The sequence below is a fragment of the Hordeum vulgare genome, chromosome 1H (assembly GCF_904849725.1).
Source record: "Hordeum vulgare subsp. vulgare chromosome 1H, MorexV3_pseudomolecules_assembly, whole genome shotgun sequence".
Lineage (NCBI taxonomy): Eukaryota > Viridiplantae > Streptophyta > Magnoliopsida > Poales > Poaceae > Hordeum > Hordeum vulgare.
The window spans coordinates 87,655,675-87,681,656 of NC_058518.1; the positions used below are offsets into that span (position 1 = coordinate 87,655,675).

The window sequence follows — 25,982 nt, forward strand, 5'->3', positions numbered from 1 at the left end:
GATCCTTGCAATTAGGGATTAACAACCCTCTTCCTCGTATTTGATGCAAGTATTTGCTCTTGTTTGTGTACTAACTGTTGACGGTCGATTGCGTGCTTCTCCTATTGGTTTGGTTCTTACCGAGGGAAATACTTATTGCTACTCTACTACATTAATCCCTTCCTCTTCGAAAAAAACCCAACACATCTATAAAGTAATAGGCACACAGAAAGAACAAAGACACAAGGGGTATTATACAGGTTCAAGCCACCATCTTGGTCTAAAACCCTATGTCTTGTTGGTACTTGATATCACAAGAGGATTGCAAGTGCTCAAGTGCTACAAAGGGGGTGGTGAGGTAAAAACTAGTGGTGGTCAGTGTACTAGCATAAGTGCCCCAACACTCCTAACCCTTCTCCTCTATCCTTGCTCTAATCTTGCTCTAAGGTGGGTGTGTAGTTATATCTAGGGATAAACTTGCCGATGAATTGAACTGTCTTGAAGTGTGCGCCAAGTCTTTGGAGGGTTCCATCTCAAATAGACTGGGGACCATGCTAAACACGGCCCACTCTTCGGTTCTCTAAGGGTCCTCGGCTCGGCCCATGACTGGCAGGTCGACGTGGCTAGCACCCTTAATCCAGGACACAATCATCAATGGGACGAGCGAAGAGCCCTCCTAAACCCTACCAACAAGAAATACAAAACGAAGCAAGAAGGAGGTGGGCGTGCAACAAATTTATACGAAACCACAACCGACCTAAGAAAAAGGCCAACCAACCTCCATATAACACCAAATTGAAAAAAACACAACCGACTTAAGAAAAAGATCAAAAAGTCCGAGGTGGACACCGGCTCGGGACCGCACCGGGTCTACCATACGCATCAGTGGCTACCCAGACTCTTGCCGCCCAGGACCATGTCCAAGCCACCCTCAAAGGCCTTTGTCTTGGTAGTTCCGTAGCCAGCTAGCCCCACTCGTGAGCATGGGTCCTACTACTACGAGTGAAGCAACCCACCAGGGGCCAAAGGTAGTTGAAGGGCGGACCCGGGCTATCCGTCGCGCGAGCCGGGACATCACGAAGAGCGCTCTAACCGGGTAGGACACACACGCCAGGCGGTGCAGGCATGCGTGAGGCAACCCAATCTGGCACAACCGGGCCAGACTGTCCTGGGACGAAGCCCGCTGACAGGTGGGTCCGACCTTCCCCTCCGCGTGAAAGACAACACTCGAAAGGGCTCCTGCGGGCGTGCCAAAGCCGGGCCATGACGTGGAACTGGCTGAGTCAGTGTTCCATCCGTCATGAATCGTCAAGGTGAGTCGCGTGGATGTATGCTATCCGGACATATCAGACAGTGAGGAGCATCCCCGAGAGCCCCCGCATCAATCCACTTGAAAACGGACGGCGTGGAGGCGCTTTCCCCCTTTGAAGGTCCCAAAATACGGGTTCTACAGCATCATTTATAAGAGTGTTGTTGTTTTTTCTTTGTGTGGCATCCGTTGAGAATACCAAAAAATTAAGAGAAATTAAGGAGGGGTGGGATGTGGGACGGGAAAACTCAAAAAAAGAGTAGACGGCTGCAACGGTTCTTTAATAGCAGAGATTATGCAAAAAATAATAATCTTTGAGAGTGGTAATTTTGCAAAGCCGGCAGAAATAAAGTCAGCAAAAATCCTCTCTGCGTGGAAAACGGAGAGTATTAATTTCAGCAGCAAAAAGGAAAGAAGAAAGGAGATCGAATTTCAAGCGCAGAGCCCACGTGCCGATCCCCTCCTCTTTCCGTCCTCCAATTTACCACACCACACCGAACGCCTGCCCCCTCCCCTTCCCACTCCCACCACCTTCGTTCGCAGCAATTCCCCTGCCCGCTTCCAGTCTTTTCCCCTTCCGGCCAAGAAAGCTCATCGGTCGCGCCGCTCTGCTTCGCCGCAGGTGAGAACGGACGGTACATTTCTCCTTTCTCCTCCCCCCCTCCATACCGCATTACCACCCCCTCTGGAGCATTGGCGCAAAACCCTCAAACCCTACCTTTTACTCTTCAGCGGTTCAGCCCGGGAGGTTCTCCCTCTCTTTCCTCTTCAAGAACATGTACCTCGTTCGGGGTTTGATGCCTAGTTATCTGTCCTCTTTCTTGGCTGGGGTTTTCTGCTCTGCTCTGCTCTGCTCTGCTTTGCTCTGATCGAACCGGCCGCCGCAAAATCGCTTCCTTTTTTTTATTTCCCTGCTCCTCTGCGGGCGGTCTTGGACCTGGCTACGGTGGGATTTCATATCTTTTCTTCCTTTCAGCAACTCATTGTGTACTTTGATTCCTGTCTCTTGTACTTCTCTCAATCCCTTTCTTTGGGGCTCGATTCTTCAACATTTTTTCATTTTCTTTTAACCTTTTCACGTTGTGTGATTGACGGCGGTGAGGAGGGATTGCAAAAAACGAACAGATACATGAGAAGGGATTAAGCTTGCACAGTTTCTGCGGGAATATTTTTATTTTTTTCTTCCCGGCTCCTCTGTTCTTCAGTTTGGGAGGTTCCCTGTTACACAGACCCTCGTGCATGCTGAACTTGTCCTATAGCTTAATCAATTGCATTACCACACTTGTTAAACCTTGTTGGAACAGAAACCTATGTTAGGACTTACTACATGGATGATTGGCTGTTTGCGTAAGCTATTGCGACCTCGGCGCCGGGCACTGGAACGCACAATACAGATTAAGCTTCCTTTGATTTCTAAAAGAGGTCTGTAGAAGTGATTACAACCACATTAATGCTCGCTGTAGTAGGTAATACAGATTATTGATTTCATCAAGTTCGTGCTATGCTTAGATTTAGTCAGGCAAGAGGCTTTGTATGGAATCTGCGATGAATTTACTCGATTGTCTTAGTGACTGAACATGTACCCAACTTCACTTTTGGTCTCTTGTTTCCTATGTTAGGCGTCATTCTTGTATATTGCTCATGTATATGCAACTACATCTTTAGCTTTCTGTAATATTTATCAGAAGCAGTTCTTAATATATCTTGATGAGCATGCCTTCCCTTTCTTTATTTCTCTCAAGGTTGTTGGGCTTTTCACGTCCCTTCGCAATGGACTATACATCGGATGGAGACTCAGAGCTTGAAGCTTATGGATCTGACACTTATGCACTTCTGCTATCAGGAGATATAAAAGTGATGCATGACGAGAGTTTATACAAATGCCCCTTTTGTTTGGATGGAAATGGTGACTATAACATACGTGAATTACTGCAGCATGCCTTGAGTGTGGGGGCTGCCCATGACCAGGAAGCAAAACAGAAGGTAGACCATCGAGCCCTTGCCAAGCATTTGAAGGATGAACCAGCTAAATCTCATAATCCAGCGCTGAGGCCAATTGTTATTGATCAACAGCCTCCTCAGCATAAAAGGGATGAGCTGTTTGTCTGGCCCTGGATGGGCATCGTAGTCAATATGCCTTCTGAGTATGTTGGAAAAAGTGCAAACCGTCTCAAGGAGCATTTTTCCTGTTTTCATCCAGTCAAAGTGCATCATGTGTACAGTAAAGGTTTCCCTACAGGTAATGCTATTGTTGAGTTCGGCAAGGACTTTGGTGGGTTTAGGAATGGACTAATATTTGAGAATCAGTTTGAGAAGAATGGGTATGGGAAAATGGGCTGGAAGGAAAAAGGGCGTGGAGGACCAGAGCCTTTTGGATGGATTGCTAGGGCAGATGATTACAATGCTCCAGGGGCAATAGGGGACTTTCTAAAAAAAAATGGCGATTTGAAGACGGTTGGCGGCGTCGAGAATGAAGAAATAATTAAAAATGAGAAACTTGTGGTCAGTTTATCTTCTAAGATTATTGAGAAGAATATGCATTTACAAGCACTTGAATGTGAGTATCAGGAGAGAACTGTGTCATTGCAAAGGATGATGGAACAGAGGGAACATCAGCTCCAGTCATACAATCAAGGTGCTTCCTAATCTTCTTGTAATTTATGTGTGATATATTGTCAATGTCAAGTAACTATTTGCACCAGCTGGTTTCTACCCTATTTTAGATCCTGCCGTGTTTAACCGTTATGAAAAGGCTGATGTATGTTGTGAATTTCATCTGTCTTAGAACTCCAAAAGATGCGACAGCGCTCTGTCGAACATACACAAAAGATAGTTGATGAGAACAACAAGCTGCGCTTAGATCTTCAGTCTATGACGCATGAGCTTGATGCAAGGTCCAAAGAACTTGATGAGTTGGCTGCACAGACTGATTGCGATAGAAGGAACCTTGAATTGGAGAAGCAAAGGGTGAGGCATATCTTGTTTTCTTATGATATTTTTCAATCAACAACACTATATAGAGACTTGTAAGTTAGTGTAGTGTGTAGCTTCTTCTGTTCATGCACTTCTTACAGCTGTTGGTTACCTTGTGTCTTCAACTGGCATTCACTAAAAATAAAACTATTCTAGTATATTCTTTGTTGACCTAAAGAACAACTGGCATTGGTCATCACGTTTTGTTCCAGATATCACGGAGCAGAACCTTTGGTGTTTGGATTGTTATACACAACTAGCATGCTGTACACACAAAAGCACGTGCAACTTCTTTAATATGTATATTTCTCTAAAAGAGTAATGTCCTTTCATGTAAATCAATATACTAAATGGAAACAAAACAACCTTGTAAAAGTTATTCATAAACTTAATTAACCATGCATTGCATAGATTCTTTTGCGAGAGCGGATGGCCACCACGTTTGAATCCCCGTTCCCTCGGTTCTACCAAACTTTTCTTGGATGTTCTCTCCATGATGAGATATGTAATTGTTATACCCAACTTGGTGGTGTCATTAGTTCCCTTGGAACTCGATGCTCTGTAAATTGTTGAAATTTTGTTTCAATATTGTGCCATTTTGGTTGGAAGATTGAGCATGTAAAAATGATAATTTATAAGGAAGTCATAAACTTCAAAAAAACACTTAATTTGCATGAGTGGCTAAGATAACTATTTGGCATGGCCAAAATTGGTGCAGAACATGATTAGATCGTCAAAGTGAACAAAAAGGAAAACTAGGTGGCAATTATACAGGGAAAACTATCTTTGTTTGATATTATTAGTTTATTACTGGATGCAACTGCATGAATGGGATGGGTGTTGTTAGGAATAAGCAACTTGTATTCCCATGAGGCCATAGGCCGATATATATACATGTACAGGTTATGGACTATATGCAGGAAAACCCCTTATATATTGGGATAAATACAAAAGGGTACATGAGTTGTATTATAACTCTAACACCCCCCCTCAAACTCATGGTGGATGAACAACACTGAGTTTGGAGAGATAAAAGCCATGTTGTGCTCTAGTCTGGGCCTTTGTCAGGAAATCCGCCAACTGTAACTCGGAAGGCACATACTGAAGAGCAACAACCTGATCCTGCACAGCAGCGCGCACATAGAAAGCATCAACACCAATATGCTTGGTGAGCTCATGCTTCACAGGATCGCGCGCAATGCTAATAGCACCTGTACTGTCAGATAAAAGCAGAGTCGGTGTAGTGACAGAAACACCAAAATCCTGAAGTAACCATCGTAACCAAGTCACCTCTGCCGTCAAAAGAGCCATCGCTCGCAACTCAGCCTCTGCACTCGAACGGGAAACTGCAATCTGTTTCTTCGTCTTCCAGGCAATGAGAGAACCATCAAGAAAAACACAGTAAGCAGAAAGTGAACGGCGATCTGAAGGATCACTAGCCCACGTAGCATCCGAATAGGCCTGAAGCTGTAAAGAACTGGAGCGAGGAAAGAATAAACGATGAGAGATCGTGCCCCGAAGATATCGGAGAACACGGAGGAGATGACTATAGTGAACCGATGTGGGAGTAGAGACAAACTGACTCAGAATATGAACCGGATAAGAAATATCCGGACGAGTGACAGCTAGATAAACAAGACTGCCAACAAGATGACGATAGCGCGTCGGGTCAGGCAGGGGATCACCATCAGTAGCAGAGAGGTGAACATTGAGCTCCATAGGAGTCTCAACAATGCGCTCATCAGTAAGAGCAGCACGAGCAAGAAGATCCTGGATATACTTTTCCTGGGATATAAAAAAACCATCAGAGGTAGAAGAGACTTCAATCCCAAGAAAATAGCGAAGAGGTCCAAGATCAGACATAAGGAACTGCTCACTAAGACGAGCCTTGACAAAGGCAATATACTCAGGGTCATCCCCAGTGATGACCATGTCATCAACATAAAGAAGAAGAAGAGTCCGACCACGAGAAGAAAGGTGAATAAATAATGCTGGATCATGAACACTGGGTGAAAAACCAGCGGCAGTCACCACAGAGGCAAAACGCTCAAACCAGGCTCGGGGGGCTTGCTTAAGGCCATAGAGAGAGCGACGAAGACGGCATACCATGCCATCAGGAACAGAATACCCAGGTGGAGGCTGCATGTACACCTCCTCACGCAGCTCACCATTAAGAAAAGCGTTCTTAACATCAAGCTGAGAGATAGACCAGTGGCGTGTAGAGGCCACGACAAGAAGTGTACGAACAGTGGTCATATGAGCCACAGGAGCAAAAGTCTCGTCATAATCACGACCATGCTCCTGCTGAAAACCACGAGCCACAAGACGAGCTTTGTGACGCTCAAGAGAACCATCGGAGCGAGTCTTTACCTTGTAGACCCACTTACAAGTGATGGGACGGACTCCAGGAGGAAGGGAAACAAGATCCCACGTACCTGTGCATTCAAGAGCAGCAATCTCCTCAGCCATCGCAAACTGCCATTCAGGATGAACAACAGCCTGATGATAAGTAGTCGGCTCAAGAACAGCAGCTCCAGCGGTGGAAAAGCCTAAGCGATCAACAGGCGGACGAGGACGAGAACGCAAGCCATAAGTAGGCTGAGACGAGGATGACGGCACATCCAGAGAAGCATCCACAGAACGTGAACGACGAGTGTAACACTGAGGAAAAGATGGAACAATGGAAGGAGGAATCGCTAAAGTAGAATCAGAGAGTGGCGACGAAGAAGTCACCGGAGATGAAGGTGTAGAATCCGGTGACATGCGAGACGAGGAGATCGTGGAAGATGGTGGCGACAAATCGACTGGAGGTGGAGAAGCAAAGGGAGCAGAATGAGTAGGCAAAGGCTCGACGAGTGTGATAGGCGTGTCAGGAAAAGTGAGAAAAGAGATATCCTCTACTGAAAAAGTCGAGGAAGATGAGCGTGGGTAGAAGGGACGAGACTCATCAAAAGTCACATCCCGAGAGATACGTATCCGACGACCGATAGGATCCCAACAACGATAGCCCTTATGCTCATCACTATAGCCTAAGAAGACACACTCAACAGACTAAGCGGTCAGTTTGGTGCGTTCGCGGGGGGCAAGAAGAACATAGCAAACACAACCAAACAAGCGAAGCGTCGAATAATCGGGAGACCGATCAAAAAGACACTCGAAAGGAACACCACCCTGTAGAGCAGCGGAAGGCTGGAAATTGATGAGATAGGTGGAGGTGGAGACGGCCTCAGCCCAAAAATGCGGCGGGAGAGAGGCAGCAATCATCAATGCACGAGCCGTCTCAAGAAGATGACGATGCTTGCGCTCGGCCACGCCATTCTGAGCATGAGCACCAGGACAAGAGAATTGAGAGAGAGTCCCTTGCTCAGCAAGAACACCACGCAACATCTTAGAGATATACTCGCCAGCGGAGTCAGCACGAAACACACGAATGGGAGAAGAGAACTGAGTATGAACCATGGCAGCAAAACGCTTATAAATGGACAACACCTCACTACGAGAAGTCATGAAATAAAGCCATGTGTAACGAGAGAAGTCATCTATGAAAATAATATAGTATTTATGACCCCCTTTCGAATCGAAGGGAGCCGGACCCCATACATCGGAATGGACTAAATCAAAAGGACGCTTAGACACTGACTCACTATGTGGATATGGTAACTGAATCTGCTTGCCAAGACGACAACCCTGACACTCTAAGGAGGCATCTCCTGAGACAGACCCCAGAAGACCTCGACGAACTAACGACGACAAACGAGAACCACACAGATGACCAAGTCGATGATGCCACTGCTGGAAAGAACCAGTAGCCGAGGCGACCAAAGCGGAAGAACTGGCGAGAGAATGGGCGGAGGAAGGAACATGAAGCCAGTCCACCTCCCAAAGGCCCTCAGAATCACGGCGGCGAGGGCCAGCCCCAACCAGAGTGTGCGTGCGACGGTCTTGGACAGAACAAGAGTCAAGATCAAGGATGACACGACAACCAGAATCAGCAAGTTGAGCAGCGGAAAACAAATTCATTGTAAGTCGAGGAACATGAGCAACATCAGGAACAGAATAAGGAGTGGTAAGAGTGCCTCTACTAACGACAGGAAGGGAGTACCATCAGCGGTGAGGACATGAACAGGAGAATCAAGCGAACGAAGAGAGGACAGAGTGGAAGAATTAGAAGTCATATGAAAGGAAGCTCCAGAGTCCAGAACCCATGGGGATGTACCTGACTGTGTAGAAGGTGGTTGCTCAGTGCGGGAAGCCTCAGTCACAGAACCAGCAGTACCCGTTGAGGAAGAACCTGAAGCAGCGAGCAGACGCTTAAGTCTCAGAATATCCTGCTCAGTCAAAGCGATGGCTGAAGCTGTCGAGGTAGATAACGAAGTCGCTGGAGATGGTGACCGCGCCTTGCGCAAGTGTTTCTTCTTCGTGTAGCAGTTCGGCTTAATATGACCATCATTGTTGCAGTAGTTACAATGTGGACGGGGGCGACCTGAGCCGCCAGAAGGAGTGGGCAAGAGCGGCGGAGCAGTCGAGCGAGAAGGGGTCGGTGCAGCAGGTGGCGTAGAAAAAGTCCGAGCAGCAAGCACCGAGGGAACCTCCAGCAAACCAGCACCACGTAAGCGAGTCTCCTCAGCACAAATCTCAGAAAGCGCCTCCATGAGAGAAATACGGCCACGAGCAAACAACTGAGCACGCCGGGGCTCAAACTCCTTACGGAGCCGAGACAGGAACTCGTAGACGCGATGAAACTCCAAGTCGACCTGAACAGCCTGGCAACAGGGGCAAGTACGACAACCAGCACTGCGGAGAGAATCAAGCTGGTGCCAGATAGCAGAACTCTGTGCATAGAAATCATCCACAGTAGAGTCACCCTGATGAAGAGCATGCTCCTGACGGACCACGGAGAGGTATAAGGCATCACCGGAGGGCTCATAGCGCTGACGAAGGCGGGTCCACATCTCAAAGACAGTAGGAAGGCCCAGAAACTCAGAAGCAAACTGAGGCAGAACACTAGCAGTGAGAACAGCGGCAGCACGAGCATCATCATCAAGCCACTGGGTGTAAACGGACAGAGCATCACGATACACCTGAAGAGCCTCCTCATAAGCCAAGACCTTCTCATCATAAGCACTCACAGCGGCCTCATCAGCAAGCTGAGTCGTATCCTTTGCGGCCGGAGAAGCATCCGCAGGAAGAGCCGGTGGGATCGGCGGGTTGGGAGCCATGGGAGGAACCGGACATGGCGGACAAGAGACCTCGCCGGAAAGAAAGCCCCATAGGCGGATGCCACGCATGTGAATGCGCATGAAGCCAGTGAACTCGGTGTAGTTAGTGCCATCAAAGATCACTGGACAACGAGGAACAGCAACGTAGCCGGATGCAGCAGATTTTTTTTTTTTTTTGGTCAACGAAACGCGTCAGACAACAGGACGCGATCTGGCGATGGGGGAGCCGCCTCGAGCTGGGAGAGCTTGAGAAGCGATCTGGTGCGGATGGAGTCGAGGGCTAGGGGCGGCGCGATCTGAGGAGATGGGACGCGGCCGCCTCTGCTGGTGGAAACCGCCTGTGCCTCTAACAGCCTGGAACCGCTGGGATCGGGACAGGCCGAGGCTTCAAGATCCAGCACCGCAACAGGATCGTGGCGGGTCGCGTCGGGAGGAGTCGGCGGCCTCCAGTCGTGACTTCGCCTGGAGCCGCTGGAATCGGGGCGGGCCGGGGCTTCGAGATCCAGTAGCTTCGACGGGGGCGGTTGGATCACGGGAGTGACGGGATCCTGCGGGAGATGGAGCCGGCGGGATTGGATCGAGATCCAGTAGCTTCGACGGGGGCGGCTGGATCACGGGAGTGACGGGATCCTGCGGGAGCCGGCGGGATTGGATCAGGGACGAGCGGCCGGCGGCTGTGACGGGAAGAGAGGCCGGCAGCCGTGATGGAAAGAGGAACAAGCACGAGTTGCGCGTGCGAAAAAAAAACCTATGGCTCTAATACCATGTTAGGAATAAGCAACTTGTATTCCCATGAGGCCATAGGCCGATATATATACATGTACAGGTTATGGACTATATGCAGGAAAACCCCTTATATATTGGGATAAATACAAAAGGGTACATGAGTTGTATTATAACTCTAACAGGTGTCACTCGGAGCCGCATACTGGTTGGCTGGTTGGATGGTTGCTCAGGAGCCCAGGTTAATTTTGCTATGTGCCAATGTTCGTGTTCTATATGGCATGCCTCCTCTTGTTTAGTCTTAGTTCATTATTTGTTAAATTTATAGATTTTGCCTTTTACCATACATACACCAGGTGTAATTTTCCTTTTTATTGTCTGAGTTTAAGTAACCACATATACTTCATAATTCAATCATTTTATTTTCAGTTAGTTACGAGAATATGTGGTGGTCTTGTTTGTAGTGGCATACTTGGCCTTTGTTCAATAATAGATCATGTCTTTTTTTTGTTAGCGTCATACTTCTATTTTTTTTTACTTGAATATCCATGTAACACTCAAATATGACATGATATCTAACTCAAATAAGCAGAAGCAGGTTTAGGCTTAAGTCTCTAATTGGTTTAGTATGTAAAAATGATAATTTATAAGGAAGTCATGAACTTAAAAAAACACTTAATTTGTACGAGTGGCTAAGATAACTATATGGCATGACCAAAATTGGTGCACAACATGATTAGATCGTCAAAGTGAACAAATAAGAGAAACTAGGTGGCAATTTATAGGGAAAACTATTTTTGTTTGATATTATTACTGGATGCAACTGCATGAATGGGATGGGCGTCACTCGGATCCGCATAGTAGTTTGGATCATTGCTCAGGAGCCCAGGTTAATTTTGCTATGTGCCAATGTTCGTGTCCTATATGGTATGCCTCCTCTTGTTTAGTCTTAGTTCATTCTTTGTTAAATTTATAGATCTTGCCTTTTACAATACATACACTAGGTGCAATTTTCTTTTTTATCGTCTGAGTTTAAGTAACCGCATATACTTCATAATTCAATCATTTTATTTCCAGTTAGTTATGGGAATATGTGGTGGTCTTGTTTGTAGTGGCATACTTGGCCTTTGTTCAATAATAGATCATGTCTTTTTTTGTTTGCGTCATACTTTTATATTTTTTTACTTAAATATTCATGTAATACTCAAATATGACAAGGTATCTTACTCAAATAAGCAGAAGCGGGTTTAGGCTTAAGTCTCTAATTGGTTTAGTTTCCAATACATGTCATTGGTTTACTTCTCTACTTAGAGACAGCAGGGCTTGATGGGCCAAGTCAAGTGGAGCCCCAAATTATGAGATTCAAGGATTATGATTTAACAATAATGTAGATTATTGAACTGATATTTGCTTTTCTTGTGTTATTTTCTAGTCATCCTCTCCTTTTCCTGGTTGACCCATCATGTTCTTTTAGTATATGATTGATGTAACTGAATCTACCATCTGAGGATGGCAGCACAATAATGTAGTCAAACCACTTCCATTAAAATGTCATTTAAGTTGTATTTTATTCTTGTACAGAATGCGACAAAGTCCAATCATCTTATGCTGGCAGAAATGGAGCGTCAGAAAGCTGATGAGAATGTTCGCAAGCTTCTCGAACAACAACATGTTAGTCCCTGCTGTGCGAATACATTTTCAAGCTGTTTATTTTCGATGACACAAATTTTAAAGATGTCTATCCTGTGTATAAACTGCAGAAAGAGAAAGAAACTGCTTTAAACAATGCTAAGAAGTTGGAGGAACAGTTTCATGTGAAGCACAATCTTCAACTAGAAATAAAGCACCTGACAGGAAAATTGCAAGTGATAAAGCTAGCACCAGGCAATGAAACTTCAGAAACAGGGAAAAGAATAGCTGAACTGACAGAGGAGCTGAAAGATAAGATCGAGGAGATGGAATATACAGAAAACTTCAACCAAGATCTGATCTTGAAAGAGAAAAAGGCTGCTGTCGAGTTGCAAGAAGCTCGGAAATTTGTGTTAGATGTATGCTGCTTCTAATGCTTTACTGTGTAATTTGAGTGAGTGCACTTGTTGGTTTGTGTATTCATGTTTTGTTTGATTGCAGGCTCTACAGGGCTTGGGCGATCAGATCAGTGACAAAGCACACATAGGCATCAGGATGATGGGTGAGCTTGACTCGAAGGCATTTTTAAATGTGTGCAGGATTTTTTTTCCAAAAGATGATGCGGAAGTTGAAAGTGTTAAGATTTGTTCAAAGTGGCAGAACGAAATTGAAAATCCAGAATGGCATCCTTTTATGATTGCTATGGTAAACGGAAAAGAATCGGTAAGAAATCCTTCTCTATTTGTCACTGTATACCTGGATATATAGTAGCTTGCTTACAAAGTTTTACTATTACCAAACATGAGGGAGTTCCCCCACCTTAATATATTACCTTCTTTTGAAAAGGAGGATATACCCCCGTCCTCTGCATCTCGACAATGCATGCAGCCATTATCTTAACTATTCACAAATACTCCCTCCGTTCCTAAATATAAGTCTTTTAAGAGATTTCACTAAGGGACTACATATGAAGCAAAATGAGTGAATCTACACTTTAAAGTATGTCTATATATGTCTGTATGTAGTCCCCTAGTAAAACCTCTAAAAAGACTTATATTTAGGAACGGAGGGAGTACCATACAAGGTAATACATCAGTCAGCCTGAAGCCGCCATCTAGGCAACACCTGTTGCTACTCCTGTCCCCTTGATGAAGGTGTGTCGAGTATTCGGGCCTTATACCAAAGAGACATGGCATGGAACCCTAACATCTATAGCGGGATGCCTCACCCAGCCACACACCGGTCCGGCGCACTCTTGTTGTCGCACTCTGCGGTCGATGCAACACCGCTCCTCCTCTTGTCCCCTCCAGCCACCACTTGCTCCAAAATGATGCCCCCACAAGAAAAGCGATACTGCGAATGCCATCATCGTCTGATTCGGGAGACCCAGATCTAGGGTTTCCCTCGGAGCATCCCGAGTCTGATGACGCAAACTCAATGACGATGCCTTGACAAAGGAACAACATCAAAGACGCCACCATCGTCCGCCATGACCGTAGTCGGCGAGATTTTCATCGGCAGTTGCGCCACCAGGCATGCGCCGTCGGCGTCATTGGTCCCTTCAACCAGAGCAAACTCCAAAACGATGCCGTGAAGAGGGCTACGACGCAAAAGCACCATCATCGCTCGATCCCAAGGAGATCTAGGTTTCCCCCCGACTTGTCCGTGCTGTCATGGACCAGACAAGGGTGGAATCCTTGCGGATCAACCTAGCTGCCGACGTGTAGCACCCGCCACCGCGCCGATCGCAATCCAGGGATCAAGTCCCATAGCTGGGCCTAGATCCGACCGCGCCGTCGCCGACTGATCTGCTCACGCCGCTGTCGTCCCTTGCGACCGCGACGCACCAGACACCAGAGGGTAGCCATGCGTTGCCCGAGGCACCGGCGGCCAGATCTGGAACAAATCGACCACCGGCCACCATAGGAGCGCCCCGAGTGGCCCCTCACGCGAGCACCAGGGGGAGTCACGAGCGCGCGATGCAGCCGTCGCCCCTTGAGTCCTCGCTGGCGCGCCCCGCCGCCAACCGCCGTCGAACACTGCCCGCGCTAGGTCCTGCAGCTAAGAGGAGGAGAGGTCCCGCCATCGACTTGGCTTTGCTCGGCGGCACGCCCCGACGGTGGCGGGGAGGAGAGGTGGGAGTGGGAGTCGAGGACGAGGCGGCTCTAGGGTCCCCCCCCCCCGTCGCCGCGTGGGGGCGACACGGGAGGGGTCGGAGGGAGGAATATCCTGGACTTATCTGTGGCGCCTGACGGGGTTCTATTACTGAAGGCTCAAGGTTGTAACCATCATACAAACGATTACAGAAGCACGAGAGCTCTTTCCATGAGGTATGTCTGCCACGAGGAAGCGGAGCCCTTGTGAGCCGATTTCTTAGCTGGTGTGACCATAAGGTCAAGTCCACAATAATTAGTGGAAGGGTGTTGGAGCTGTGGTGATCAATCTTGGTGAAGCCCATGCCGTTTTGACATGCCCAAATTTTCCATTGGATGATGAGATGAACGGTGGACCAAATAGAGAGGTCAAGTCTGATGGGCATCCTGCATGCCCATACGTCATCGATGCAGCGAGGAGGGGTGATGCCGATCCATTGCCACACTTTGTAAGCGTGCGGGCACATTATGAAGATATGGACAACATCCTGAGAGGTATGGTCTGCATCTCGGGCATATGGCATCGCTGGAGATGTGCTTGTGAAGAAGGTTGGCCTTGGAGTTTAGCCTGTCCTTGAATAGATGCCATGCAAAGATCTTGACTTGGTTTGGGACCTTGGAGTTCCAGATTGTCCTAGCATGAGTGTTAACGCTGGATTCTGCCATGATGAGATCATACGCCGAGCGGGTGGAGAAGTCTTGGCCACCTTGGAGGAAGTGCACATCATGACCCGTAGATGGGTGGAATTCCTGCAACAAAGCAGAATGAGAAGCCATTTCTGTGGAGGCAGCATTAGATAGACGTTTCTGCAGGCAGCTTCCTAAACTGAAGTTAAGTATGGTCGCCACTGTGACAAAACGATTTGCATAGTGGGTAAAGAGGATGGGAAAGGCAATGGCTAGAGTTGTTTGATGTATCCAAGTGTCTAACTAAAAGTAGGTTTATGTTCCGGAAGTGGTGAGGATAAAGCAGAGTTGTAGGAGTGATGGAACTTGTTTGTGTATAGTTTTGCAAGGGAAAGAAGTGTTGTTATGGGGTGCGATGAAGGCATTGGGGTGTTGTAGGTGAATGCAGTCAAGCGAGGGTGGGGATTCATGGGAGAGTGACTTGACTGCAAATTTCGTAAGTCAATTATTTTGTTGGTGGAGGTTTTGAGACCAAACCACCAAATTATTTTGGTCTACAAACGTTTTTCCAAGCAAATAAACATTGAGCACCTGTCATGTTTCCTTAGGCCTTGTGCAATGCAAGGTGCTTAGAGAAATAAACCAAACTTTTCTGAAGTACCGGTGCTTATTTGTACATGGTAGACGCTTAGTTAGGCGTCTCTCCTGTAGAAATAGGCACTGATGCTTTAGAAAAACCCGGTTTATTTTTCTAAGCACCTCCCTAAGCACCTATCATTGTACAAGGCCTTAGCAGCCCAAAAGACAACACGTTGCAATAGTTTTAAGCACATTTTAGGGATTTGAAAAACAGACAAAAAGTAGATAGCTAGCGAGTTGATTATGGTGGAAAGTATAATTAAGCGATCTCCCTTTGATAGCAAAATTTGGCACGCTAGCTAGAGAGGAATTTTCGGCAACCTTCAATGATGCGGAGAAAAGCGTTGGGCGGCAGCCTAATGGGAAAGAGTGGGAGTCCCAAATAGATTTGTGGGAAGGCTGAGATGGGGTAGTGCAGAATGTTGGCAATCTCACGTGTGCTTTCTGGCATGGTATACATGGGTAGGAAGGTGGTTTTGTAGAAGTTAAGGTTGAGGCCAGTGGCCATGGCATAGTCTAGCATGGTATGCATGGGAGACATAGTTGCCAATGAAAACCGAGCCGACGGCAGGTGATGGCGGCGTTCTGCATCGTTACCTTGATGAAGGCATCGTCATGTAACTACCGTCGACCTGCTTCGGGGGAAACCCTAGGATCTGGTATTCCAGATCGGATGATGGCGGCACTACGGTGTCATTTCTCTAACGAGAGCATCATTTGTGGAGCAGCGTTGGAAGACAGAGGAAGGAGGTGGAGCGGCTTTGTTTTGAATGGAGCTTCGATGGAGATGTCAAGTCATGCCTGGCCGACAGGTGCTACGTTGTGTCATGCCTGTTCGGCAGGTGCTACGCACGACAGATCTTCTAGAGGCTCCGCGTCGGGATGGACGAGCACAGGACGGTGGTAATGTTAGGCGCCATGGTGGCGTCGGTAGATGGTCGGACTCTGTCAGGACTGGCAAGGATGACGAGTACTCTTTGCTGAAGATGGGACAGCGGCTCGATGATGATGACGTCTTCTAAAATGTGTGCATGTGGTGTATGCTTTATATCTGCTACACCAGTTGTTAGATCCGATACATTATATGGATGGATCAGCGATGACATCGGTTTTAGATATGGGGAGTGAGAGGTGAGTGGTGGTTTCGGGTGGCTTGATGTATATTCTTGTTAGACCTGTATGAAGTAGTTAATACAGATGGTTGTATGCATCGATTGATGCAGAGGCCAGGGGTTTAACCTCCTTTTCTAAAAGAAATGCATGGACAAGAAGGTGGTTTTGGAGAAGTTAAGGTTGAGGCCAGTGGCCACGACAAAGTCAGAGAGGATACTTTTCAGGTGTGTAGCAGCTTCGGGAGATGACTGGCTGATTATGTGTAAAAGGTGTTGATTCTGTTGGATCATTTGCTGTAGGAGGTTGGCTACTATAATAAAGAGGTATGATGATAGTGGACCCCCTTACTGGAGGTCCACTTTTGCAGTTGATCCAGGTGCCCAGTACCCCATTTAGCAGAACGACCGATTTGCCGGTCGAGAGAAGGTCCACGATCCACGAACAGAAGGCTTCAGAGAAGCCCTGACATAAGTTTTTTTTAGAAAAGGAGGATTCCCTCCGGCCTCTGCATCATACGATGCATGCAGCCACTTTATTTAAGAAAGTAACCAAATAGTGTGCGGCTCCGAACAAGCTCTAAAGGAGCAGCAAAATAATCCAAAATAAACCAAAAGATGCCACAACTAGCTAACATAGGCCTAGATGCCTAACCATCTATCCTATTACTGGGCCGCCATCCAAACCGGCTGTAGATATCCCGAGCTACCATCTCTCACCGGATAGACCCAGTAACCAAAGGCCCCTGTTTTCCGCAGGAGTGAGTAATGACCATGTACGAATCAACACCGAGGCTCTGTAAAGTACCTGCAAAATTTATATATGTGTTTGTTTGTTAAAAGTCATATCATTCCTGCAGTTTCATATAGACCAAAGCAATGCACATGCTCCTATACGAATATGTCTAGCAATAATTATGTCTACTCCATTTAGCCACGTCCCAAACAACGTTTCAATGCTATTCGGAGGTATGATATTAAAGGCTATACGAACTGTTTGCCATAAATTTTTTGCTAGCGGACATTGGAGAAAAAGGTGTTTGATAGTTTCATCATGATCACAAAACATCGTTTACTTCCCTCCCAATCGTGCTTTGCCAAATTATCCTTAGTTAGAATTGTTAGAGTATATATAATATAGCCATGTACCCCTTCGTATTTATCTCATTGTATAAGGGGTTTTCTGCATATAGTCCAAACCTGTACATGTATATATATATCGGCCTATGGCCTCATGGGAATACAAGTTGCATATTCCTAACATGGTATTAGAGCCCTAGGTTTTTTCGCACGCGCAACTCGTGCTTTTCTTCCTCGCCGACGCTCGCGTTCTTCTTCTCGACCGCGTCGTGCTCGTGTTGCAGCCTCGGCGTCTCTAGATCGAGGCTATGCTCCCGCCCCCGCCCTCCACCCCAGCCGCGTCGTGCTCTCCAGATCGACGCCAGGATCGCGGCTCCTCCCAGTCGTTTATGTGACTCCAGGTCGAAGACGCCAGGATCAGCAGCTCCTCGAGGATCTGCTCCCGCCCCTGCCCTCCACCCTGGCCGCGTCGTGCTCTCCAGATTGAGGCTTTGCTCCCGCCCTTGCCCTCCACCCTGGCCGCGTCGTGCTCTCTAGATTGCGCCAGGATCGCGGCTCGTGACTCCAGGTTGAAGACGGCAGGATCAGCACTCCAGCCGGGCCGCCTTCTGCTCTCCAGATCGCAGCTTCCCGCACCGCGCCGCTTTCTGCACTCCTGATCGGATCGGGTGTTCACCTGATCGTTGACTAAAAAAATGTCTGCAGTATCTGGCTACATTGTTGTTCCTCGTCGTCCGGTGATTTTTGATGGCACCAACTACACCGAGTTCATTGGCTTTATGCGCATTCGTATGTGTGACATCCGTCTATGGGGTGTTCTTTCTGGTGATGTCTGCTGTCCGCCACGTTCGGTTCCTCCTGTGACCCCTACTCCGCCGACTCCATCAGTTCTTCCTGCGGATGCTAATCAGGCCGCAAAGGATGCGGCTAAACTTGTTGATGAGGCTGCTGTTCGTGCTTATGATGTGCAGGTTTTGACTTATGAGGAGGCTCTTCAGGCGTATCATGGTGCTCTGTCTGTTTACACCCAGTGGCTTGATGATGATGCTCGTGTTGCAGCTGTTCTCACTGCTAGTGTTCTGCCCCAGTTTGCCTCTGAGTTTCTGGGCCTTCCTACTGTCTTTGAGATGTGGACCCGTCGTCGTTAGCGCTATGAGCCCTCTGGTGTTGCCTTATACCTCTCCATGGTCTGTTAGGAGCATGCTCTTCAGCAGGGTGACTCCACTGTTGATGATTTCTATGCATAGAGTTCTGCTATCTGGCGCCAGCTTGATTCTCTCCGCAGTGCTGGTTGTCGTACTTGCCCATGTTGCTAGGTTGTACAGGACATTTGGAGTTTCATCGTGTCTACGAGTTTTTGTCTCGGCTCCGTAAGGAGTTTGAGCCCCGGCGTGCTCAGTTGTTTGCTCGTGGCTGTATTTCTCTCATGGAGGCACTTTCTGAGATTCGTGCTGAGGCGACTCGCTTGCGTGGTGCTAGTTTACTAGAGATTCCCTCTGTGCTCACTGTTCGAGCTCCTGCTACGCCACATGCTGCACCGACTTCTTCTCGCTTGAGTGCTCCGTCGCTCTTGCCCACTCCTCCTGGCGGCTTGGGCCGCCCATGTCCACATTGCGGTTACTGCAACCTGGATGGTCATGTTGAGTCTCAGTGCTTCTAGAAGAAGAAACACCTGCGTAAGGTGCGATCATCATCGATCATCATCTTCAGGGACTTCGTCTACTACCTCGACATCTTCAGCCACCGCTTTGACTGAGCAGGATATTCTGAGACTTAAGCGTCTGCTCGTTGCTTCAGGTTCTTCCTCGACGGGTACTGCTGGTTCTGTGATTGATTCTTCTCGCATTGAGCAACCACCTTCTACACAGTAAGGTACATCCCCATGGATTCTGGACTCTAGAGCTTCTTTTCATATGTCTTCTCATTCTTCCACTTTGTCCTCTCTTCGATCGATTGATTTTTCTGTTCATGTCCTCACTATTGATGGTGCTCCTTTTTCTGTTGCTAGTAGAGGCAATCGTACCACTCCTTATTCTGTTCCTCATGTTGCTCATGTTCCTCGACTTACCATGAATCTGTTTTCTGTTGGTCAACTTACTTATTTTGGTTGTCGCATCATCCTTGACGTTGACTCTTGTTCTGTCCAGGACCGTCGCACGCACACTTTGGTTGGGGCTGGCCCTCGCCGCCGTGATTCTCAGGGTCTTTGGGAGTTAGACTGGCTTCATGTTCCTTCCGCTGCCACCACTATCGCCTGTTCCTCTGCTTCGGTCACCTCCGCTACCGGTTCCTTCCAGCAGTGGCATCATCAACTCGATCATCTTTGTGGTTCTCGTTTGTCGTCTTTAGTTCGTCGAGGTCTTCTGGGGTTGGTCTCAGGAGATGTCTCTGTAGAATGTCAGGGTTGTCGTCTTGGCAAATAGATTCAGTTACCATATTCACATAGTGAGTGAGTGTCTAAGCGTTCTTTTGATTTAGTCCATTCTGATGTATGGGGTCTGGCTCCCTTCACTTTCAAAAGGGGTCATCGATACTATAGTTATTTTCATAGATGATTTCTCTTGTTACACATGGCTTTATTTTATGACTTCTCGTAGTGAGGTGTTGTCCATTTATAAGCGTTTTGCTGCCATGCTTCACTCAGTTCTCTTCGCCCATTCGTGTATTTCGTGCTGACTCCGTTGGCGAGTATATTTCTAAAATGTTGCGTGGTGGTCTTGCTGAGCAAGGGACTCTTTCTCAATTCTCTTGTCCTGGTGCTCATGCTTAGAATGGTGTGGCTGAGCGCAAGCATCGTCACCTTCTTGAGATGGCTCGTGCATTGATTATTGCTGCCTCTCTCCCACCTCATTTTTGGGCTGAGGACGTCTCCACCTCCACCTATCTCATCAATCTACAACCTTCTGCTGCTCTACAGGGTGGTGTTCCTTTCGAGCGTCTTTTTGATCGTTGTCTCGATTATTCGATGCTTCGCTTGTTTGGTTGTGTTTGCTATGTTCTTCTTGCCCCTCGAGAACGCACCGCTCAGTCTGTTGAGTGTGTCTTCTTAGGCTATAGTGATGAGCATAAGGGCTATCGTTGTTGGGATCCTATCGGTCGTCGGATGCGTATCTCTCGGGATGTGACTTCTGATGAGTCTCGTCCTTTCTACCCGTGCCCATCTTTCTCGACCTTTTCAGTGGAGGATATCTCTTTCCTCACTTTTCCTGACACACCTCTCACCCCATCGAGCCTTTGTCTATTCGTTCTGCTACCTCTGCTTCTCCACCTCTTGCCGAGTTGCCACCACCATCTCCCACAGTTTACTTCCCTAGCATGTCACAGGTTTCTGCACCTTCATCTCCGGTGACTTCTTTGTCTTCACCCCCCCGATTCTACCTTGGCGATCCCTCCTTGCATTGTTCCATCTTTTCCTCAGTGTTACACTCATCGTTCACGTCATGTGGATGCTTCTGTGGATGTGTCGTCATCCTCGTCTCAGCCTTCCTATGGCTTGCGTTCTCGTCCTCGTTTGCCTATTGATCGCCTTGGATTTCCCACCGCTGGTGCTGCTATTCTTGAGCCGACTTCCTATCGTCAGGCTGTTGTTCATCCTGAATGGCAGTTTGCGACGGTAGAGGAGATTGCTGCTCTTGAACGCACCGGTACATGGGATCTTGTTTCCCTCCCCCCTGGTGTCCGTCCCATCACTTGTAAGTGGGTCTACAAGGTTAAGACTCGCTCCGATGGTTCTCTTGAGCGTTATAAAGCTCGTCTTGTGGTTCGGGACTTTTAGCAGGAGCGTGGTCGTGATTACGACGAGACTTTTGCTCCTGTGGCCCATATGACCACTATTCGTACACTTCTTGCCGTGGCCTCTGCACGCCACTGGTCTGTATCTCAGCTTGATGTTAAGAATGCCTTTCTTAATGGTGAGCTGCGTGAGGAGGTGTACATGCAGCCACCACCTGGATATTCTTTTCCTGATGGCATGGTATGTCGTCTTCGTCGCTCTCTCTATGGCCTTACGCAAGCCCCCCGCGCCTGGTTTGAGCGATTTGCCTCTGTGGTAACTGTTGCTGGTTTTTCAGCCAGTGTTCATGATCCAGCATTGTTGTCCACCTTTCTCCTCGTGGTCGGACTCTTCTTCTTCTTTATGTTGATGACATGATCATCACTGGTGATGACCCCGAGTATATTGCCTTTGTAAAGGCCTGTCTTAGTGAGCGGTTTCTTATGTTTGATCTTGGACCTCTTCGTTACTTTCTTGGGATTGAAGTCTCTTCTACCTCGGATGTCTTTTTTATATCCCAGGAAAAGTATATCCAGGATCTTCTTGCTCGTGCTGCTCTTACTGACGAGCGCATTGTTGAGACTCCCATGAAGCTCAATGTTCACCTTCGGGATACTGATGGTGACCCATGCCTGACCCGACGAGTTATCGTTATCTTGTTGGCAGTCTTGTCTATCTAGCTGCCACTCGTAATTGTTCAATGCGCACCGCCCCCTCCTTTGGCAACAACGTAATTGTCCCAAAGTTTAGGTGGAAAAGCTGCAAGTGGCCATTAAACAAGTCCTGAAACATCGGAAGTAAGTCACCTTTAATAATGTGCCAACATGTCTTATAGTACTCAGCCGGAAATCCATCTGGATCTGGTGCCTTATTATTTTTCATTTGTGATATAGCCTCAAACACCTCTTTCTCCATAAATGGTGCGGTTAGAATCTCATTCTCGTCTGTCCCGAGCTGAGGACCGATCATCTGCTCATCCATGGACACAAAATTGTGATCAGGAGCCCCGAATAGTTGCTTATAATATTCAGAGATATACAACTTCAGGTTTTCGTGCCCTACAATTGTACCTTCCATCTTGCTCTAGCTGGAATATTTTTTTCTTTCTGTGTTTTCCATTCGTAATCAAATGGAAATACCGCGTGTTGTCATCACCTTGAACTACATGTCGCACTTTCGCTCTAAGTGTCCATTTCAACTCCTCTTCTTTGAGGAGCTGCTTGAGATTTTGTTCTGCCTCCGCTCTAGATGCCCTCTCATTGTCATCTAACAACGCGGATTCGGCTTTTATGTCTAGCTCATTTATAAGATTGAGAAGTCTTTCTTTCTCCTTCTTATATCTGCCGCTCTCATGTTGTGCCCAGCCCCGTAGGAATTGCCTCAGGTGTCTAATTTTATTTTGCCATTATCGACATTTGATCTTCCCCCTGTGGCCCTAGCCCATTCTCTAGCTATGAGGTCCACGAAGCCTTCTCTCTCAAACCATGCTAACTCGAAAGAGAAGGTGTTCTTGTTATCCGCATGAGTTGCTTCACCCGAGTCAACAAGCAAAGGGGTAAGCCCTGACATAAGTATGGCAACAAGAGATTTTCTTGGAAATTCTGGCACCTTGTTAAACCCACAATTAAAATTTTCTTTCAAGATTTTCAAACCCATAATGGCCACATTGAATGCCTAAACTGTGCACAGATTGTTCTCCTCCCCTAAAATCTTTTACATGAAAAACTGAAATTGTTGATGGTTATTTTATATCTGCTAAGAAAAAGGAGAAATAGGATAGGAAGTCACGGAAAATGGAAAAACATAGGACTCTGTATGGTGGACCTTATATTATGACTGATCTGTAGTCACTTGATGTTATTGTTTTACTGATATACTATTTGGAGCATTTTTCATCTTTGATTCATTGGACCATTATAACTGGACAAACTCTTGTATACAAGAATTACAAATGGATCAGCTTTGAAACAGCTGGAATTGTGTATATGATGCTTTAGTTTATTTGATTAGAACAAAATAATAAATCATACATCATGCGTGCACCATAATTGTCGATTGGTTATATATGGATCAGCTTTTAATAACCTGGAATTGTCTGTTTCTAGCACACTAAATGGCCAGCAGAGTGTCTTCCTATCTATACCCAATCACGGTGTGCGCCCCTCCATGATATTTCTTCCGCAAGTCTTGCTGATAAGGAATTTGAGTTTGTGATGCAAGGTCAACGTTGACAACATAGATTGCATCAGGAAAGGACTGCAATTTGCAACCAAACATACTGAATTCTGAGTAGCATGATAATACGACCAGACTCTAGTCTGTGCTCTGGACCGAACATATGAGGATCCCAATCCGCTTAGCAATCCTTGTAGGGACGCAGGTGGATGCGTCTGCGAATGTCCGCATTGATGGTTTTTGTATTAGCTCGGCTTTTAAAGCAGAAGTGTCTGCATTGATGGTTTTTGTATTAGCTTGGCTTTTAAAGCAAAAGTGATTAGCTTATTTTCACCTTCGCGGGCATCATGGATTGTTCGCTTGCATCCCTAAATACTTGTCATTGCATATTTAGAGATCGACTTGTGCAATTGACAAGTGCAACACCATTTTCTCATTGCACCTTCAATTATCTCACCTGGTTTACTTCTGAATTTCGGAGCTTTCTCCATCTTCTTTCATATAAATATTTATTAGGATCACTGATGCTGTACCTGGTGCATATTCTTGTGTAGGAAGTGATCAGGGAGGATGACATGAAGCTCAAGGAACTGAAAGAGGAGTACGGCGATGAAGCATATGCTGCAGTGGTGACGGCGCTGATCGAGCTGAATGGCAGTGGCAGCAGGGTCCCTTTCCCAGAGCTATGGAACAAGAGGGAAGGGAGGAAAGCAAAATCTAAGGAAGCAGTCCAGCATGCTATCAAGCTAGTCAAAGCGAGCAAGAGACTACGGCTCCTCTAGAACCGACCCTAAGCAGGACGCCTTTCTATGTTTGCTCATATATTTAGAGGAAAATGGTGGTGGAGCGACTTGTGCTTTCTGTAGTAATTAAGGCCCTATTTGAAACCAGTCAGATTATATAATCTGATTTTTATAATCTATTATGTCTTCAAACATGACAAATTATATTGCAGTTTATAAAAACTAGATGTCCAGATTATTAAAAAACTCATAATCTACTCTACCTCAGCTAAAATCAGATTATGAATTACTAATGACCCATTACCCTTGGAAACTTGGAGATAATTACCTACCGCCACCGTCCTCCAAACAAGCCCACCTAGATTATTACCTTTGCAGCTAAAAAACAAAGGGCAGACATGTATAATATAAAACTGAATTACAGTTTATATAATCTGGCCTCCAAACATATCCACCTAGATTATTTTTATAAACCAGATTATATAATCTATTTTTATAATCTAGATTATTTAATTTATTGTGGTTCCAAACAGGGCCTAAGTGGCTGATAGCAGTTGTTCGTTGTCCATGGCTGGGCTGACTGCTTGACTTGTCGTGTGTGTTGGAATCCTCCAGCATCCTAGACTGTTAGCGTTCTGTATGGGATGACACTTAACTGGTTAAGTATTAGTTATATTTGGCTATGTGAATGATCATGTTGTCAACTTCTCTTTTGCAGGAGACCTTTTGATATACTTATCATCTGCCATGACAGTACAAATAATACCATAAGTGGAAAAACACAATTACAACCAGGCCGTAAACTAATTATAACAAGTCCTCATCGTCTCTCTCTCAATGAATCTTGGTCCATGGTTGCTATAACAACTTGTTTGTTTGCAAAATTCCTATATATATGGAATGAGTTAGACTTAAATATGCTTGTCATGTGATTCATGATGTTTTCTTACATGTTTCATTTACTATTTTATGTGAACATTATTGAAATTATCGTGTCTATTTAAAAGGTATTAGAAGATGACGTTTGTTGGGAGACAACCCAATATCTCTATCTATTATTTTTATGTCTTCACGTGATTAAACTACTATAGTAATTTTTATTTTATTTTATTTTAATAATGTGCCAAGTAAAGCCTTTGAAATAGTATAGATACATGTTAGTTTGATTCTGTTTTAAAACAAAAACTTTTGAGTCCAGTATATAAATTCTCAGAATTTACTTGAGCATCAAAATATTCCGAAACTTTCAGACAGTTTTTCATGCACATTTCCTATGTTGTCTTAATTGTTTAGAATTTTCAGAGATAGGAAAGTATGAATTTAGTTATAGACTGTTTTGTTTTTGATGTATTTTGTTTTACATGCATATTTGGTTGTTTTAGTATTTCTATAACTTATATTTAGTGATATAAATTATGAAAATGATAGAATACAATAGGCATTACGTGAGAATAATTATGAATTTTGTCTTGATAGTACTTAAGTGAAGGATATATCTTTGTTATATTAACTCATCTCATGAGTTTCTTTACGTTTTGTGTGATTGAAATTTTTAAGTTTTCGATGAGATATCGATATGAGAAAAATAAGGAGGGACAAAACATTAAGCTTGGGGATGCCCAAGGCACCCCGAAGGTAATATTCAAGAAAGACTCAAACGTCTAAGCTTGGGGATGCCTCGGAAGGCATCTCCTCTTTCGTCTTCAGCACTATCGGTATATCTTATTTGAAGCTATATTTTTATTGTCACATAATATGTTCTATGCTTGGAGCATCATTTGATTTTATTTCTTACTTAATTTCTGTTATCTATAATCATGTTTTTTAATAAAAGTACTAATAATTTCCTTGA

At 45.9% G+C, this 25,982-nt stretch overlaps 1 protein-coding gene and 1 pseudogene across 2 annotated transcripts; one reads left to right on the forward strand and one right to left on the reverse strand.

The window, feature by feature from the left end:
* Window positions 1-1,781: 1,781 nt before the first annotated feature.
* On the forward strand, window positions 1,782-24,324 carry LOC123425691 (factor of DNA methylation 1-like). 2 transcript variants are annotated; one of them, XM_045109413.1, is made up of 7 exons: window positions 1,782-1,923; window positions 3,031-3,923; window positions 4,074-4,255; window positions 11,785-11,874; window positions 11,964-12,251; window positions 12,334-12,555; window positions 23,942-24,324. In XM_045109413.1, the coding sequence occupies exons 2-7, from the start codon at window positions 3,059-3,061 to the stop codon at window positions 24,167-24,169; spliced, it is 1,875 nt and encodes a 624-aa protein (XP_044965348.1). In that variant the 5' UTR covers window positions 1,782-1,923; window positions 3,031-3,058; the 3' UTR covers window positions 24,170-24,324. The 2 variants fall into 2 exon arrangements, with proteins under 2 accessions (XP_044965348.1, XP_044965341.1); XM_045109406.1 differs by having other exon boundaries at window positions 1,782-1,910.
* On the reverse strand, window positions 12,947-13,756 carry LOC123425707 (annotated as a pseudogene).
* Window positions 24,325-25,982: the final 1,658 nt, after the last annotated feature.